This window comes from Rhynchophorus ferrugineus, unplaced genomic scaffold (assembly GCF_030347505.1).
Source record: "Rhynchophorus ferrugineus isolate W39M unplaced genomic scaffold, kcgeb_rfMv2 rfM4, whole genome shotgun sequence".
Lineage (NCBI taxonomy): Eukaryota > Metazoa > Arthropoda > Insecta > Coleoptera > Curculionidae > Rhynchophorus > Rhynchophorus ferrugineus.
Genome location: NW_027472583.1, coordinates 8,283,099 through 8,301,105, shown reverse-complemented (window position 1 = coordinate 8,301,105; position 18,007 = coordinate 8,283,099). Strand labels below are relative to the sequence as shown.

At 32.2% G+C, this 18,007-nt stretch overlaps 3 protein-coding genes across 5 annotated transcripts in view; 1 reads left to right on the top strand and 2 right to left on the bottom strand.

Annotated features, from left to right (window-relative positions):
- Positions 1-18,007, top strand: part of ITR (inotocin receptor) — a 225,125-nt gene that overhangs the window by 134,245 nt on the left and 72,873 nt on the right. The gene's annotated exons all lie outside the window — the stretch shown is intronic.
- On the bottom strand, positions 163-7,574 carry LOC143194853 (lysosomal acid glucosylceramidase). The gene is made up of 8 exons (XM_076401592.1): positions 6,980-7,574; positions 3,343-3,443; positions 3,099-3,282; positions 1,042-1,152; positions 841-988; positions 697-782; positions 366-643; positions 163-308 (listed from the first exon to the last, which is right to left on the bottom strand). Exons 1-8 carry the CDS (start codon positions 7,520-7,522, stop codon positions 209-211), a joined length of 1,551 nt encoding a protein of 516 aa, XP_076257707.1. The 5' UTR covers positions 7,523-7,574; the 3' UTR covers positions 163-208.
- Positions 8,969-17,253, bottom strand: LOC143194815 (putative glucosylceramidase 3). The gene is made up of 8 exons (XM_076401532.1): positions 16,684-17,253; positions 12,485-12,585; positions 12,240-12,423; positions 12,051-12,161; positions 10,779-10,926; positions 9,513-9,598; positions 9,179-9,456; positions 8,969-9,112 (listed from the first exon to the last, which is right to left on the bottom strand). The coding sequence occupies exons 1-8, from the start codon at positions 17,218-17,220 to the stop codon at positions 9,010-9,012; spliced, it is 1,548 nt and encodes a 515-aa protein (XP_076257647.1). The 5' UTR covers positions 17,221-17,253; the 3' UTR covers positions 8,969-9,009.

The window sequence follows — 18,007 nt, the reverse complement described above, 5'->3', positions numbered from 1 at the left end:
ATTTCGTAAAGGTAATTATGAGGAATTGTGTACAACATTTGAGCCTCGGTTTCTACTGGAGCAACGGATGCTTTTGTAAAACAGCCATCTTTCATTTATACCCCTAATACATTATCATTAGTACACTATACATCAGACAAAATTTGTAAAACAATATTTGGCTTGGTGAAAAAATATATTACTATTTACAGTTTATAATGCTATATAATTATAACTTAATTAATAGACTATTAATTGATTTGCTCTGTATATTGATGGTACTCGAGATACTTTCAATCACAATATCAACTTCAACATCATCATCGGAGCTGAAATAAACACGAAATTACCAAAACTGACTCAATAAAAGTAAACTTTGAACTCACTCGTTACTAATAATGAGAACTGTTTTGTCATCAGGACGATTGAAAGCCAACGTCCTTATTTTGCTGGAAGAGACTTCAGTGGTAACTCGAACCGAATCAGGCAAGACGAATTTTGAAAAATGCCCAAGAGCGTAAAACATAGGTTGCTTATAAAACTCTCCTGAGGTAGAGTTGACGATAATGGGCGAGTCAACGAAGTTATCGATGAAGGTTGGACCCCCCGATGGGTCTAACGCCATATTCCAATCGATCCACCCTGCCATGCCGTATTCTAAGTCCTGAAAAAATCGATTATCAGTTGAAGCAGCTGAAAATTGGTGTATTTACGTACATCAAAAATATTATTTATATAGTTCACTCCTCGCGCCCAGTTCCCCAGCATCACGTGTGGTATCAGATTAAAAAATTTTAAGAAACCTGAGAATAAAAAACACATTAATTAAAACTACTCATCATTATTCACTAATTCGCTTACCATTACTGGCCTCGGTACCAATTACAAATAAGTCTTTCTTGTCACTCTTTGCATAATTCAAGAAACTAGCTGGTATAAAAAAATCTGTGTACCAATGGACACCCACGCCATCTATATATTCCAATACCTCTTCATCAGAAAGGACCACCTACGGCCAATAAAAATTCATTCGTGATACTACACCGTTTAGAAATTTCTTACCATTTGCAAAAGCGGCAGGAAATCGCGGCCGTCGTCGTAAGTAATGATTTTCAAATCCTTAAAAGTGGAATTCCGAATGGTGGGTCCAAAATAATCTTTGATCCATGTTTTCTAAAATAGTTTACTGTGTTAGTGCATTGTTTATTTAGTCCTACTGTTGAAAATTGCATAGTTCAGTCTACTAAATGTATTTCTAATAAATAATATAGTTTACTTTTAATATTAAAAAAAAAACTTTAAGATATTTCAACAAACATTTAAAATTAATATTTAATTTTAAACATTTCTTTAAATTATCCATAAATTTTGAAATGTTTAAAGAATCTCGATAGTTTTTTTGAGGTTGATTTATCAATTTTTATTTTTTCTTAAATATCGATATATCTTCGTTCAAATATCGATATTTTTTACGAACGTTTTCCCCATTCAGCAAAAGTAATGCTCCTCGAAATATAATTTTATGCTAATCGTATTTAAAAGCTAGCTTAGTTTGTTTAATAGCTATTTACATTGAAAGAATTCATGTTAGATTAATATTATCTATATGTTGTAAATATCATCTCAAAAATACAAAACATGTTTGAAGTATAAGCAAGAAAATGAAAAAACAAATAAACTTTAGTTAATTTCTTACTTAGGGCCCTTTTTTTTTTAAAGCTATAACCCTAGTGAACCTTTTGAAAGCCAAAAAGATAACTATCTATTTTAGAACTTTTTCTGCTTAAAAAAATCTCAAATTTAGCATATCTCTCAAAGCACATCTGGCACTTCTGTTGCTTCATCGCCTGCATTCTTCATGCTGTATTAACTAAATATGATAACTGGTCTTACCAGTACATATACCAAAGAAAATATATTAGAACCATGACACATTTATTGATAATATGAGAAAAACAAACTAAAGTATTATTATCAGATAGATTTAATGATAGTTCTATAATTTAGACTTTATAAATTTTTGTGATTATAGATTAAAAATAGTCTTCTATAAAAAAATATCATTAAAGTATATTTAATACCATGATATTATCGCGCTTGAAAATAGTCCGAAGGTATATTGGAAAAGTGTCTAACTTTACGGAGTCTGACAAAGGTAAATAAGGCCAATAGGACGGTTACCGAAAGATAGTTGAATATTTGATAAAAATAATTTAATAAACATCCTCTTGATAGAAAAAATTTTGATGGAACCATAATTCATCGAATAAAATCATATAAACCACGTTGCCTTCCATCACATCTTTAGTAACTCTGATCCCTTCTCTCTACAAGACTCCCTCAATGGTATGGTACAAAGCTGCCTTTAAAAGAGGATTTTGAAAATCACTTGGTTCAGTTTTTCATCCAGAACTTTCAGAATTTCTGCTGTCGCGATATTAAGATTTTGCCAGAAAAGTGACAAAAGGTCAATCAGAATAGCATATATAATCCATCCCACAAAACAGGCAACGCACTTGTTATGACATTAAATATAGCGTTAAAAGAAGTTTGTAAAAATGTAAAATACGCTTTAAAGTCGGAGTAGATTCTTCCTTCCCTTCTTCTAAAATGCTGCCTGATCCGCCCAAAAATGTAACTGAATCAATCTTCGATCCATATCAATCAAAAATTCCAATTGGGTTGGTACTGATGGGTCATGTTGCCAAATATTTTCAAAATTCTTCAAAATATGAGTGACCAAATAAATAGAGATTATAAATTGGCAAAACAACCAACAAAAAATTGATATCATTGATGTTTGAAATTTATATTCATAAATCATACGACATATCTGTATAGATATCAATCATTTTATACAGCTGCTTCTACTTAAGATAAGGTTCAGTTACTGGAAATATCAAAAATAATTTGATGTTCTTAAATTTGAGTAGTATAATCGCTTATTTTTTGATTTGTGTGAAAAATCAATTGATAATTAAGTAAATATTTACAATTAACACAACCCGCAAGGATTTATCAGTATTTAATAGTTACGGTATCAAATGACGCATTTAAATTTAAATAATTTTTTACTGATACAATATATGTTTTAATTAACGTAGGTGTTTCGTTATTACCAAATTGTTAAAGGAAAATCTCAAATTAGGCACGTCCGTAGCGAGGAAACCTTGAACCGGTTCATTTTGAGTGGTAACCGCCCAAAATATCACGCCATTTGATTCGTAGGCCTCGAAGAATTTAATAAAGTATTTGGCCCACCAATCGTAATACTCTTCCTTCAGGTTTCCGCTCCCTTTGATGCTGCAAACAAAAATAATTCCTTATCAAGGAAGAAATAAAAATAGCGCTGGGACAACTTACGAGTTTGTGGACTTAGTCCAGGCTGGAGATGACCAAGCTGATGCTAATAATAAAAGTTGCTTGTCACCTTTCAAATCTATGGCCTTTTTAATTAGTGGTAGCTAGAACAAAAATATATTTAGATGTTTTGTTGTGATAATTCTAAAACTTTCGAGAAATTACGTAGCTAATGACCAAATTATTTTTTCATATTGATTTTGTCCCTTTCAAAATAAATGTATTTATGCAAAAGTCTAGCTGTCATTGAAATTACTTATCAATCAGAGTTCTGGATTAAACATCTATTCGGCTTTAATCTGCTTAATTAAATCATTTGTTTGTTTGAATCGGCTTTTAAACTAAAAACAGAAATAACTCAGATGAACACAAGACGTGAAATGCTATTAAATAGCAATGAATTGTTAGTGTACTTTTGTTTGAATCGCAACGAATTCTTGCAAAAAGCACCATTAACAATGTTGTGACTCAACTATAACTATTATTCAAGAGAGTGAACTAACTTTTGAGTTAGTTAAGTTAGGTAAATAATGCAAAAGCAGGAAATAGTCACAAGATACACGTGGATATTAAATACCAAAGAAGTTTAATAAAACTTCAACAACATTGATGAATAATATATTTGTTGTAATAAATTTAAAATAGCAAATAAAGTTTATCAATCGTAGAATTAATCGTTTGTTCAAAGTACTAAAAATGTAATCAGCCCTCAACTTTATCCCACAACAAAATTTGTTCGAGAATGCAAAAATCTTCTTATATATCACATAATATTCAATATTTAAACATATTTTGTATATATTATCACACCTATATATTAGTTTTTAACGATATACAACAGATGGTGGCACGTGTGTTAAATCGCATCTTGTACATTTGTAACCTACTTCATGTTTTTTCTTTAAATATTTTAGAGTCTTCTTTTTACCAACGTTTATCTGAACCAAGGTTATCTGAACCTACAGTTTAATGTGGGCCCCGAACCACGGTTCTCGGTATTAAGCCTATCCACTGGCGAGTGACAAACTTATAAACCATCCCAGAAGATATCCAGTCTTACCCAGCCTGATTACTGGCGTGACTGGGATCATTTTCCTTGTCGGTTTTTGCACTCTTGACTAACGATAATCACAAATGTTAAACAATCACAAACATAAATTTACGACCATGCCCTAGCAGGGTTCGAACCCGCGACTATCGTAACCATAAAAGGACCGTCCGGTCGCCTTTACTACTGCGCCAACCAAGCCGGCATACTTCATGTTGAAGCCTTACTTTTCGTCGAAATGATAACAAAAAATATTATCAGTGTATGTATCAGCAAGTAAAATTATACCGCTTTTGCTGGAAGTTTTACATTTTTTCTTCGGCTCGTAGAAAAAGGCGACTGAAAGCAATCGAATGTTGTGTGAAACTTATGTTAACCATGCTTTATCGAAAATAACATGCGAATACGGGCTTCGGCCTTTTGAAAATAGTGCTTTTGATACCAAAGGTCAAGACTGCTCTTGACGACCAATAAATTGTAAAAACGAGGATTAGAAGGTATTACACGATGGGTTTTAGTCGATCACTGCTCTAAAATCGATCGAAATACGAGCAAAAACGTAATAATATTTCTCTTCAGCATGGCGTGTCCGACCACATGTGGAAAAACCGGTGAAAACACACTTGGAAAAAAGTACTAAATTGAGAAGTTCTATCCCAACCCATTGCTCCAGCGTTTGACTTCTTACAGGTATATCAAAAATCGATTGATTCGTGGATAACCTCAAAAAATACATCATTCTTTCGAGATGAAATCCGTAAATTGGTTAAAAGATGGGAAAAATTGGCTGCTATTGATGGACAACACTTTGAATAGAATACGTTGTAACGATTTTTCATAACGAAGCTTCAAATGAAAAAAACCCTTTAAAACTAATTTATAGGCCTAATAATTTACCTAATTTAAATATTATCTTTAAAGTAATAATTAAGAGGGCAAATTAGGTATTATTTGAGCAATTACAGACTTCTACGTCAACGCTGTCAAAATTAAATAATAAAAAAAGGGTTATCAATATAAATTTACATTAGCATGTCTGATTAGAACACCTGCAGTATTATTTAAGTTTTTTCCAAATAATCACAATACTCAAAGACAAAAAAAAATGTGGAACAATGCTCTTATTTCTTTGATCTTAAATATTGATAAGATAGATAAAGATAATACGTCTAGTCTCTTCTGTGATCCTTTAAATTGTTATCTTATTTTATTTCATTAATGCTTTTGCATCAAATGAACTAAGCTGCAATTAAAACAATAAAAAATTAAATAAAATATGTTATTACTTATTAAGAATATTTATTTTGTTCCAGCTTATTTATATTTAATAAATTGATGATGTAAATGCAACATTAATTCATCCAATACTAATTTGCTTAATAAACTCATGGAGCAACATAGAACTGAAAACCTTATTTTAATTTTTCAAATTTAATACCTTGTTTTCCATAAGAACGCTGTCCAAATTTGATCTCTATCATTACATCGTGTAGTTATTAACAATGCCATGGAAATTCATTCCAAAATTACTATTCAAACCGAAATGGTGAATTTCTTCATTCAAAAAAAAATTTGTCAATAGGATGGCTCTTATAAGAGTGGTGGTACAAACCTTGAGGTTGACACTCTTGAGAGACATCCAAAAGCTACTAAGAGAGTAAAATAAAATCATATTCAAACAGCTACTGGAACATATTTTAGTTCTCAGTTTATTGCATTGAACCCAATTCATGTTTACAATAATGTTTTTATAATGGTTGAAAAAAAAATAGAGCCAATTGTTCTCAACAGGTGAAGAAGAGTAGAAGTCGTTACAAGTAACTTCTTAACTTCTTGTTTTATAACATTGACTTATAATGGATTGGGGAAAAAGCAATTCCTCATTGTTTCGTGTTTTTCCAAGCAAATTGCCAGAAACCATTGCCTGCTATTAGAGTTTTAATAACTAGCGTTGGGAACTATCGACTGAAAACAGTCGAAACAATCGATAGTCACTAGCGACTGAAAATAGTAATTACCATTTTCAGTCAAATGCACGGTTCGACCCTTTTGTTCAATTCGTGATGTCAGACGAAGATGTACGAATCTTTTCCTATAGAAATTGTGTATAAATTCCTGCACAAACTAACTTTAAAAAAGAGAAGGAAAAAAATAATTACTGAATACTACTAACATGCAATTAACATTTTCATTCTAAACGAAATAGAATTACTTTTACATTTGAATGTATATATGTTAATTGCTATTTTCAAATAATATACTATAATAAATATAGACAATACAATAGAACTTAAACAAAACCTATAAACTAAAGATGTACAATAACCATAACTCCCAAATAAAAATTAAATATACACCTAATAATAGGAAAAAAGTAATTATGACTACAGAGCTATTGTAAATAACCGGACCAAAAATAGCGACTGAAACAGTCGATAGTAAAAAGTAGTCAATTACTAAATAGTGGATAGCCGATTTCAGTTGATAGTTCCCAACACTAGTAATAACCTTTAACTGACTTAAAAGGATGGCACTAACTTGATATGTAAAATATTCTATGGGCTGTTACCGAAAAATAATAATAAAACGTACCTTATAAGAATAGTCTTCATCAGCTAAGGTAAATTCTTCTAATGTTAGATCTTCTCCGTCACAGTACGTATAAGCTTTTGTTGAAAAATCAGTTCCTCCAATAGGCACTCTTCCTAAAGTGTATTCCAAACCTTCCTCGCCAAAATAGCTTTCGAGAAGGAGCTGTTGCGCTTCCTCTGATAGTGAGAGCACATTGATGCCAGTAGAGTCGCTGAAAGCACCACCAAAACCAATAATTGTTTGATGGGTATCCGAAAGATTGGCAACTGTTATTTGCACCGATGCCGTACTGTTGGAGGAAGACGAAAATGCCCCAACACTCGAAGAAAATCCGAGATTATTTTTACTGGTAGTGTAGATCTGATATTGACCAGTTGAGAGAGGTTCTATTTGCGGAACCGTATCGCAATAAGTGGAATTGCAGACGCACACATATCCATATTCGACCTCGCGAGACGCACATGGAATATAGCAGCAAACACAAAACAGCTGTAGACTAAGCACCGATAAAAATAATATAGATTGCTTCAAACGCACTTCCATGTTGTTAATGAGATTGAGTAATACCGTATGGTATTAGCTCATGTACTTCTATAGTTTTTATATGTAACATATATATTTTATCTCTAAAAATATATCAGATAACTATACAATGAATGTCAATTATGATTTTTTTTAAACAAGATTTTGAAATATTCCTAAAAGGAAATTAATATATTTTTTACATTTATATTGCAAAAAATATTTTTTATGTCCATAGCAAAATGAATAAAATTATTTATAACATATACACATTATCAGCCTCATATAATTACTAATTATATGTTATTGTGACTTTAGTTTTATTAATTAACAATCCTTGGACTTTTTAGAGTCAGTATTGTGACTTTTATATACGATGGTAGTTCAGTAGGTCAGTAGGAATCCAATGGATAATACTGATAATCGAATGATTTGTTTTTAACAAGCTTTGTGACTTACGAGAGAGCTGTCATAGTAACTGTTATATCCATGAAATGTTTTTGTTTTTATTTTTATTCGAGGAAAAAGATATTTTGTTTATATAAAGGCATCGAGAAACCGTGTTAATTATAAATATATTTTAAAAGATTTAAACTGGAAAAGGTTTTAAAAGGGCTTAAAAATATCGAAGAAACATTTTAAAGAATATATAACATAAAAATGATTATGATAAAGAAGAAAAAGGACTAAGATTATTTATCGTTATATCTTGTTTTGAGGTCTTGTTGACCAATATTCATACTGTAATAAAGTTAGGAGATATCCAGAATTAATTATCAGCTCATCAATACTTTATCCACTGCAAAATTGCCTATTAAAATCCAGTCAGCTTTCAAAATAAAAATAAAATCAAAATCTGATATATTGGATTCCATTTTGTTAATTAAAAACATGTTGAAGCGAGTAAATGTAAACTATATCAAAGTATCACATATAGTTATATAATAGCGAGAAATTTGATATTTTTTATTGTAAAAAAACCTTTTTTTGCGTATATGCTTTTTTCAGAATTTTTTAAAATATATTTTGTGGTTGCGCCAAAAGGTAGTTGAGCATTTAGTAAGTTGAGACAGTCACTTTATTAATGAACAAAAGCCATTTATTTGTAGTAATAACTTTCGATAAAAGCTGGGAAATCTAACATTCAATGATCTTAGCAATTATGACTGAATGAAGTAATAAACTGCTTATTGTTCTATTGATGTATAAATAGAGTATATTATGTTTTTTCTATGAATTTATTAAGTTATTGTATGCGTTATTATTTGTCCAGTTTTATTTGAATCTTAGTAAGTTTTGGAGATGCTTTATTTATCAGTAGTTAACTATTAACTATATAAAGAAGAAATAAAGTATTAAAAATGCAGCACTGTGTTGCAATAATGTGTGTATAGCTTACATAATATAAAAGATCAGGTGACACACTTTACGTCGATGGTAATATATTTAGATATAAAATGATAAAAAAAGGTTTTCTAATTTTATTATTTTACAAAAGTCATCATTATTTACACGTTAATCAGTAAACTATTGATTGAACGGCTGATAATGCTGACTGTGCTATTTGATGTACCTTGAATCGAAATTCCCACTTTCAAAATATCATCGGAGCTACAACAAACAAACCGATAATGCAAGTCATCGTTTCGATAATAAATTATAAGAAGATTATCTTACTCATTGCTGATGATCATCGCGATTTTGTTATCAGGCCGCTTAAATGTCATGACTCGTATCTTGCTCGAGGATACTTTTGCCGTAATTCGCACTGAACCAGGCGGTAGAAACTTGGAGAAGTGACCGAGGGCGTAAAACACGGGCTGCTTGTAAAATTCTCCGGATGTGGTGTTAACGATGATGGGTGAATCAACGTAGTTGTAGATGAAGGTAGGGCCTCCGGATGTACTTAGAGCCATGTTCCAGTCAGTCCATCCGGAGACATTGTGTTCTAAATCCTACACGGAACCAAATGACTGAAGACCACAATAATCTCAAAAAATTTTATACGTACATCGAAAATATTGTTAATGTAGTTAACTCCTCGTGCCCAGCTTCCCAATTCTACGGCTTTGATTAAGACAGGTAATTTGATGAAACCTAGAAAGGAACATAGACCATCATAACAATAAAGGTTATTTACTACAGAATAAATTAATTCATGCAAGCATTTTATACAAGCCATTTTTATGATTTTCCCTTAATGTGAATAAGTATTGTTTTTCATCTACATATTCGGGTTCCAACAAGAGTTCTATGAACAAAAATCAACAGCTTATAGGGGTTTACCTAGATCTCCTTTCATAGACATCTTCAGGGAACATTTTAAAAGCAAAGTACTAGAAACTTCTGCCTAGTTCCCACTTCATCATGGGGACTGAGAATAATGCCGCGCTTATTTCCTTAGATACTTTAGTTCGATGAAAGAGCGTTATTGAACTACTTTCAGGATACATCACACCATCACTCATCTCAAAAATCATCCATGTAGATTTTTTTCATTCATAGGGTCTTCATCTCTTACTTAAACAACCTTTGGCAGACATAAAAAAGGGATCCAAATGAGGAAAGAACGAATGCCCGCCGACCAACAAATTAAGACAAAAGAAGATGAGATCGAAAAGGTTTCATCGTCATGCCTTGGGAGGGTACTAATCCTAACAACAAAGTATCTGCCAACAGCTGTGTAAAGTCAACTGAGTAAAAAACAAAAACAACTCAAATAAAAACGACAACGATGTGTGAGATATAGATACACGAGCCAGAGAGCCTTGGCTGAACACCGAATAACCACACTAACCACAAAATTCAGTTCACTAAGGGAGCTTTTAGCCACTCCACAAGATCATATTGCTAAAAAACACCGAGAGGATTTTGAGATTTGTAAAAACCAAAATAATCTCAACAAATACAAGATAATATATAAGACCAATCTTAGCTGACATACCATCCTAAAGGTTTTTTTTATTGTGTAAGGCCCTTATCGGCTGATTAGTCAGCAATGAAAGCTGTGCGTTCTAAGGAAGAAATCAATTTGGAAGCTTATAATTCTTTAATTTGGTTTCTTGTTGTAGTCAATTCGTAATTTTCGTTTGTCACTTTTTTGTATTTTTTGATGAATACCAAGAAGTCGTCTAATTCTCAAAGTGTTAAATTACATTTCAACACTCAAAAATTACTGAAAATGATTCAATATTTCTAAATAATTATCTTGCGTAATGTTAAAAATAATTTCACTTTATGGAATATTATACTTTTGTCTTACTTTTGTATTACTTACCATTACAGGCTTCTGTTCCAAGAACAAACCACTCACTTTTGTTGGTCATTGCAGAATTCAGGAAGAATTTCGGTGTCACAAAATCTGAATACCAGTGTATACCAACGCCATCGATATATTTAATGGTATCATTGTCAGACAAAACAAGCTTTAACAAACAAGAATTAATATACACAGAATTAAAATAGCGTGGTTAATTATTTCATTGCGTATGACTGAAAATTACTACCCCTGTATGACACCTGTAGTTAATTGAATTAATACGACGAAGATATTAAAAGGAAATGTATTGCATTAGCAGATGTTATTACTGAAAAATTTGCTATAAGTAAAGACAAAAGTTGTACACATCATTTTAATGGAAAAGTATATTTAAAAAATGAATACATTTATGGATGTAACAAAGAATGCTGTTTAAACTGTTTTCCCTTAATTTTTGATAGGAATATAGCTTGAGAAAAAACGAAAACTATAAAAACCACCTTCACAATTAGCATTACTATGGACAAGTAATATTTTAACTCAACTATATTTTGATTTTTGAATAAATATACTGACACATAATATTTCAGAGAATAATGTCCCATGGTATACATGTTTCGGCCAAACAAACGCACCTTCAATGAAATGGAGATAAACGATCCATTACAGTATATACGTAATGAGCAAACAATTGGTTAAATTGAGGTTTCTACATTTTTGGCGGAAATAACAACTGATTTTTGAGATTTGTCTACTCAACTGGTTGTCTTAGATATGCTGTTGATACCAAGCTGAATATTTTTGTTCGCAATTAATTACGTAAAGGTATGATGGTGCAGCTATGATAAGCTGTCAACAAGCAAGAGCTCAGGAATTAATTGCTCTTACTTACTATGTACACCAGAGCTATCGTTAATTTAATATAATTCCAATTTCAGATAATAAAGACATTGTTAGTGAATATCAGAAGCCGTGAGCCGCCAGAAAATTCATGTAACAGTAAATTTGTTTTATAGGTTTGTGACGGTATTATGAAGTTTTGAAAACATCGATTTCATACTAAAGAACAGCTAGAAAGCATTTTTTGCCAAATTTTCTTGGTATAAGCTATCCATTTTTTACTTAAAAAATGACTGCACAGCGTTAAGTGGCACACTAACGCTTCTAATTTTTTAGAGCGGACAATCTAGGAGATACCTTGAAGGATACCTCTATAAAATGTTTACCCGAAGTCACCACTACCAGAATCTGAACTAAATACGATAATCAAGAACGCCACTTTATACTTACCGACTTTAAAATTGGAAGCAAATCACGGGAATCATCGTAGGCAATGATTTTCAAATCACTGAATGTGGAGTTTCGTATGGTTGGTCCCAGATGATCTTTGATCCACGTTTTCTATTAAAATAAAACTAATTATCGACCCTGTTGTAAGTAAAACAACATTTGGAAACAGTATATATTTGATCCTCTTACCAGCTTGGAAAAGGAAAAATGCAGATTCGGTATACCAATACCCATAAACCCTTGAAGCGGTTCATTTTGTGTGGTAAGACCCCAAAAGTTTACTCCATTTGTTTTATAAGCTTCGAAGAACTTAATGTAGTATTTTGCCCACCAATCGTAATAATCTGTCTTCAATTCTCCACTTCCTTTTACTCTGAAATAAGAACAAATGTATATACCACCTTTCTTTCTAATATCTGAGCTATTTAACTCACTTATTACTGGATTTAGTCCAGCCAGGAGATGACCAAGCGGATGCGAAAAACAACAGTTGCTTCTTTTTCCTCAGTTCCAATGCTTTTTTGATAAATGGTAACTAAAACACATCTAAATTTATCTTGCATGTTAGAAATATATTATTGTATATATTACTAATATCGTTAATATATAATACTATCAGTTTATCAATATCAGTTTTCAATATTACAAAAACAGTTTTTAGGTTCTACTATATCATTCATCCACTGAAATATCCGGCTTTAAATATAAAACACAATAGATTTTATAATATAAATGGTTAAAAACCTGAAAGACTACTATCGTTTTACTGGATATACCAGACATACCGGAAAGTTATTTTTTCGGAAAAAAAACTATTAAAGTATTGACCATTTCATTCTATACATCTTTCCCATCTTTCAGAAAATGTATGGATGCCATCCCAAATAGACTGTTCTTAGAGCAAAACCATTCATTGAACCATGTTCTAAATTCTTCGAAGTTGGCGAAATACTGTCCTGCGTGTCCCATTAATACGAAAACAGCCGATGGTCGGACGGGGAAAGATCTGGAATGTATGAAAGGTGCGATAATATGTCCCATCCATGTGCTTTCAATGCTTCCTTGACCAATTTTGCTTTATAAGACGGCGCGCCATCGTGCTGTAACATCACTTTTCCGTGTTTTCAGGCCCATTCTGAACGTTTTTAAATCAATGCATGGTTTAAATCAATTAATTGTTGTCGGTAGCTATCATTATTAAATATTTCGCTAGGTTTTAACAGTTTATAGTACATCACACCACTCAGGTCCTACCAAACACAGAGCATTGTCTTGCAACCAAGACGATTTGGCCTTAAAGTCGTTCAGCCGGCTTCGCTAGGTAATAACCATGATTTTTTGGGCATAGAGTTTTCAAAATAAATCTTTTGAACACCAGTCACTATTCGATGCAGAAATTACTTCCGATCATATGTTTGAAGCAGCATTTCACACACGACTTTTCGATTTTCCATGTGCTTCCCATTCAATTAATGCGACAACCATCTTCCCATCTTTTGGACTTTCTCCATTCATTGCATTTCAGTCACTAATCATTTCTTGGGTTACATATAACTCTTCCGCTAATTGTATTTGAGTGTATGATGAGTCTTCATGCAATAACTGTTGCAGATTCACATCTTCAAACTTTTTCAGTATACCAGAATCACCACTTATGAAATTTCGAAACCACATGTTTATAAGTTCTTAAGTTAGCTTAGTTAAGGTTAGAGTATCCTCATTGCAAGTTTCTAACAGTAAACGATGACTTTCAGCGTCTTTTTTCTTTTGATTAAATAATAAAAGGAATGCGTACACGTTTTCAGGCACGAAACTTGACATTTTCAAAGAAGTATCAATGACAGTGCTACTTTTACAAACTACAAGACGTATAGCTTTGAAGCTTGATGTCAGTAGAAGAAAATGACATATGAGTCAAATCATAATAATGCATACTTGAGCCTAGCGATATCTGTAAAACTGGTAATGACAATTACATGAAGTAAGCTGGCACTTACATGAAAATTCATTATATACAAATCATACTAGTATATTACGATCCTAAAAAATAAGTTGTCAGTTGCTGAATAAGTCACCAAGAAAAATGTATTTTAAAATTGTTATTATCAAACTTAATTTTTTAAATTTTATGGATTGAACTAGCCGATTATGAAAGAATCATAGTTAATTTAAAATCACACAGGAAGATATCTCAGGTTACGGCAAGATGTACGTAGCAAAAACACTGAGAAGGTGATAATAATAAGCACGAATAAAATAGGATCTCAGATGTACGAGATATGGACACAGTATCCGGTCAGGATAATTAAATAAAGGCAAGCCAATTTGCAGATGTGAGCTAATTATCGACTATGATATTTTATATATCTGTATCAAAATACTGCTATTAGCATGAATTCGAAAATAACGAGAGTTGTTTGAAAATTGCCCTAGTAGTTATTAAAACTTTTTAATCTATATGTAATGCCTATTAGTCGAAACATTTACAATATAAAAGTCCGTCAAATCAGCTTGATATCGATTTAATATCTTGTTTAATATCTGAAATTAAAAAGTTTATTTTTTAAAGAGAAATGTTTGTTGCCATCCAACAAATATCAAAACTTTTTTAATTTCCTGTTTCCTAGACATTTTTTAAATTTAATTATATCTCTGCTTTTTGATCGAATGTTATATATGTCCTTGAAGCTTTTATGAATAATTGGGATATTTTAGCCAAAGTAATGGCGACGTGAGTAAAAAAAGAAAAAAGAATAATTGGTATACCGTCAGTACCATCGCGGGTTCGAACATCGCTCTATTAATAGATGATAAATATAAAAGAACTCGTAATACACAAATTGGCGATACCAGTCATTGATCCACTTTTACACTTCTCTGAAATTTCAAAAACCTGTGTCATTCATGTTGCACCGAACAAGACAAGTAATTATCAGAAGGCACTATGTCTGCTAAATACACTGGTTGAAGCAGAACCTCCCATTCCAGTTGAAACAGTGTATCCTGCATAATAACATATAAATTGAAAAATCTCCGGTCTGACACACTGTCTCTGGCGCTACTAGAATTAAACCCATATGTTCTTTAGTTAGCCCTAACTCTCAAAAGAGGCGTGTATAAATTTGACAGCTGTCGGATCATTAGTTTGTGAATTATAGCATTTTGTGTGAAGCAACTTTTGTTATTGTGAAAAAATCAAGAATTGGTATTCTAATTTTAGACGTGGTGAAATGAGCACCGAAGACGGTGAACGCAGTGGACGCCCAAAAGAGGTTGTTACCGACGAAAACATTATAAAAATCCACAAAACGATTTTGAATGACCGTAAATTGAAATTGAATGAAATATCAGACACTCTAAAGATATCAACTGAACGTGTACATCATATCATTCACGAATATTTGCGTATGAGAAAGATCTGTGCAAAGTGGGTGCCGCGCGAGCTCACTTTTGACCAAAAACAACGAGGATTTGATGATTCGTGGCAGTGTTTGAAGATGATCAAGCGTAATAAACCCGAGTTTTTGCATCGATATGTGATAATGGATGGAACATGGGTCCATTATTTCGCTTCGAAGTCCAATCGACAGTCATCCGAGGAGACTGCAGTCGGCTGGCAAGGTAATGGCGTCTGTATTTTAGGATGCTCATGGAATAATTTTCATTCACTACCTTGAGATATGAAGGACCATAAACAGCGACTATTACATAGCGTTATTGGACAGTTTGAGGGACGAAATCGCCGAAAAACGAAAAGAAAGTACTGCTTTACCAAGACAGTGCAACGTGTCACAATTCAGTGAAAAAGATGGCAAAAATCCATAAATTGGGCTTCTAATTGCTTTCTTATCCACCTTATTCTGCAAATCTGGCCCCCAGCGACTATTTCCAATATCAAAAGATTCAGATATCAAAAGATTGCTCGCTGGAAAGAAATTTTCGTCGAATGAAGAAGTGATCGACGAAACTGAGGTCTATTTTAAAGCAAAGGACAAATCGTACTACAAAAATATTATTGAAAAGTTGGAGGGTGGCTATAATTAGTGTATCACCCTTTAAGGGAATTTTCTTGAATAAATAAACTAATTTTGCCAAAAAAATTGTTTTACTATGGTAGGCCAGGGACTTTTCAATTTATCTGTTACTTGAAACGTGTGGCCCAGCTATTATCATACAAGAGGATGACTTCTGTTACTCGCTATTGTCGTTCTTTAAAGTTCTTTGAAAGTTTCATATAGGTTTTCGTCGAATAAGTTTGCAATATCTTGTTTTTGCCCTTTTTTGATCCTCCTTCCTGATCAGACTTCTTTGTCATTTACATCAAAATCACAACTTGTATATTATTGAAAGCAACACCAACAATCAGAATAAGTACCTAAACGTGTTTGATAGATTTTCACAACAGATCTCTTCAAAACAAACAACACAAGTAATGACTGTTGACAATGGAATTTCAAGCTTTCCATGATTAGTGTCTTCATACACTGAGTAACACAATATCACTAAATCAAAAACTGTTAAGGTATATAGAGAAATGTGGAAGCCCTGGAATTAATTGGTTAATCTGGTTGGTTTAAGAATTTACTTGTTTTTACAATGATATCAAATTACCTAATATAACATGGATATTTACTTTATAAGAATAGTCTTCTTGAGCCAGAGCAAATTTGTCTAAAGTTAAATCTTCTTCATCGCAGTATGTGTAAGCTCTTGTTGAGAAATCAGTTCCTCCTATCGGTACCCTCGCCAAACTATACTCCACACCATTTTCACCAAAATAACTCTCCAACAGAAACTGTTGAGCAGTAGCTGGTAAGGCAGCAATGTTAATGCCCGTAGAGTCAGTAAAAGCACCACCAAAACCGATTATTTTCTGATAAGTATCGCTAAGATTGTCTACTGTGATGTCCAACGACGCTGTGCCATTCAAAAGTGAGGTAAATGCTGCAGTACTTGAAGCAAAACCTAAGCTATTTTTACTAGTGGTATATATTTGATACTGGCCTGAGGAAAGATTCTTCACTGGCGGAACTGTGTCACAATATGTAGAATTACAAACACAAACTTGTCCATATTTAGTTACTCTCAAATTACAAGGAACTACGTCGAGACTGCCAAGACTAATGGTACTGAACAACAGTAAAATTAAAAAAGTTAATTTAGAATACATCTCTTAATTCTGTCTGTTGAACTATTAGTTAAAATTCCAAGCGAATGAACCACGTTGCATATTGCAATGCTTTTATAATAAAAAATAGCATACATTTAATTTATCGCAAAATTATTTAATGGGTTTTTTCAACATAACACAAAGTATTTTCAACAAAGATATTCTGGGCATTCCAGTATTTACGAGTACATACACTAAGGCATTTGCTAACAATGCAAATTAGAAATTATTCGATAGAAAACATAGATACCACAGAGGATTTATAACGATTTGCTTCACTGATAGTTAAGTAAACTGTCCGACAAATATCTATATGTGATTTAATTAAGTAGAGAATATTTGTTTGATATGAGGTTATGAAATTCGTTCATATTTGACGTAATTTTATAGAATATGAACGTATACATCGAAAGTTTATTTGGAGGAGTCAATTTTGTAATGTAAGTATTTTATTCTTCATAATTATAATGATAACCTTAACAATTTTAATTTTTTATGCAGCAACATGAAGCCTAAAATATATGAATCTTCTATAAAAATTGTAGAATTCCATTTAATTATTCATTAGTTTAGATTTAAATTAATTAGTTTATTGCTGTAATATCTGCCTAGGGCAGTAGAAAAAATACAAGTGGCAGTTAACAAAATCTACAAATGGACGAAAGATTGGAAAATTCAACTTAATATCTCCAAATCTGTCCACGTTAATTTTGCATTGCGGCGAAATAATAAAACTTAATTATATCACTCGGAATCCATCTTGACGGTATATTAAATTGGAAACATC

Bases quoted from the DNA above. Each gene is read 5' to 3' on its own strand.
- LOC143194853 (XM_076401592.1), bottom strand. From the start codon at position 7,522: ATGGAAGTGCGTTTGAAGCAATCTATATTATTTTTATCGGTGCTTAGT. The intron at 3,283-3,342 runs GTAAGTTGTCCC...TTTTGTTTGCAG, and splicing joins TGGACTAAGTCCACAAACTC to CATCAAAGGGAGCGGAAACC. The intron at 309-365 runs GTGAGTTCAAAG...TGTTTATTTCAG, and splicing joins GTTCTCATTATTAGTAACGA to CTCCGATGATGATGTTGAAG.
- LOC143194815 (XM_076401532.1), bottom strand. From the start codon at position 17,220: ATGTATTCTAAATTAACTTTTTTAATTTTACTGTTGTTCAGTACCATT. The intron at 12,586-16,683 runs GTAAATATCCAT...GATGTGTTTTAG, and splicing joins AAGAAGACTATTCTTATAAA to TTACCATTTATCAAAAAAGC. The intron at 9,599-10,778 runs GTAAGTAATACA...GTTCCTTTCTAG, and splicing joins TGGAACAGAAGCCTGTAATG to GTTTCATCAAATTACCTGTC.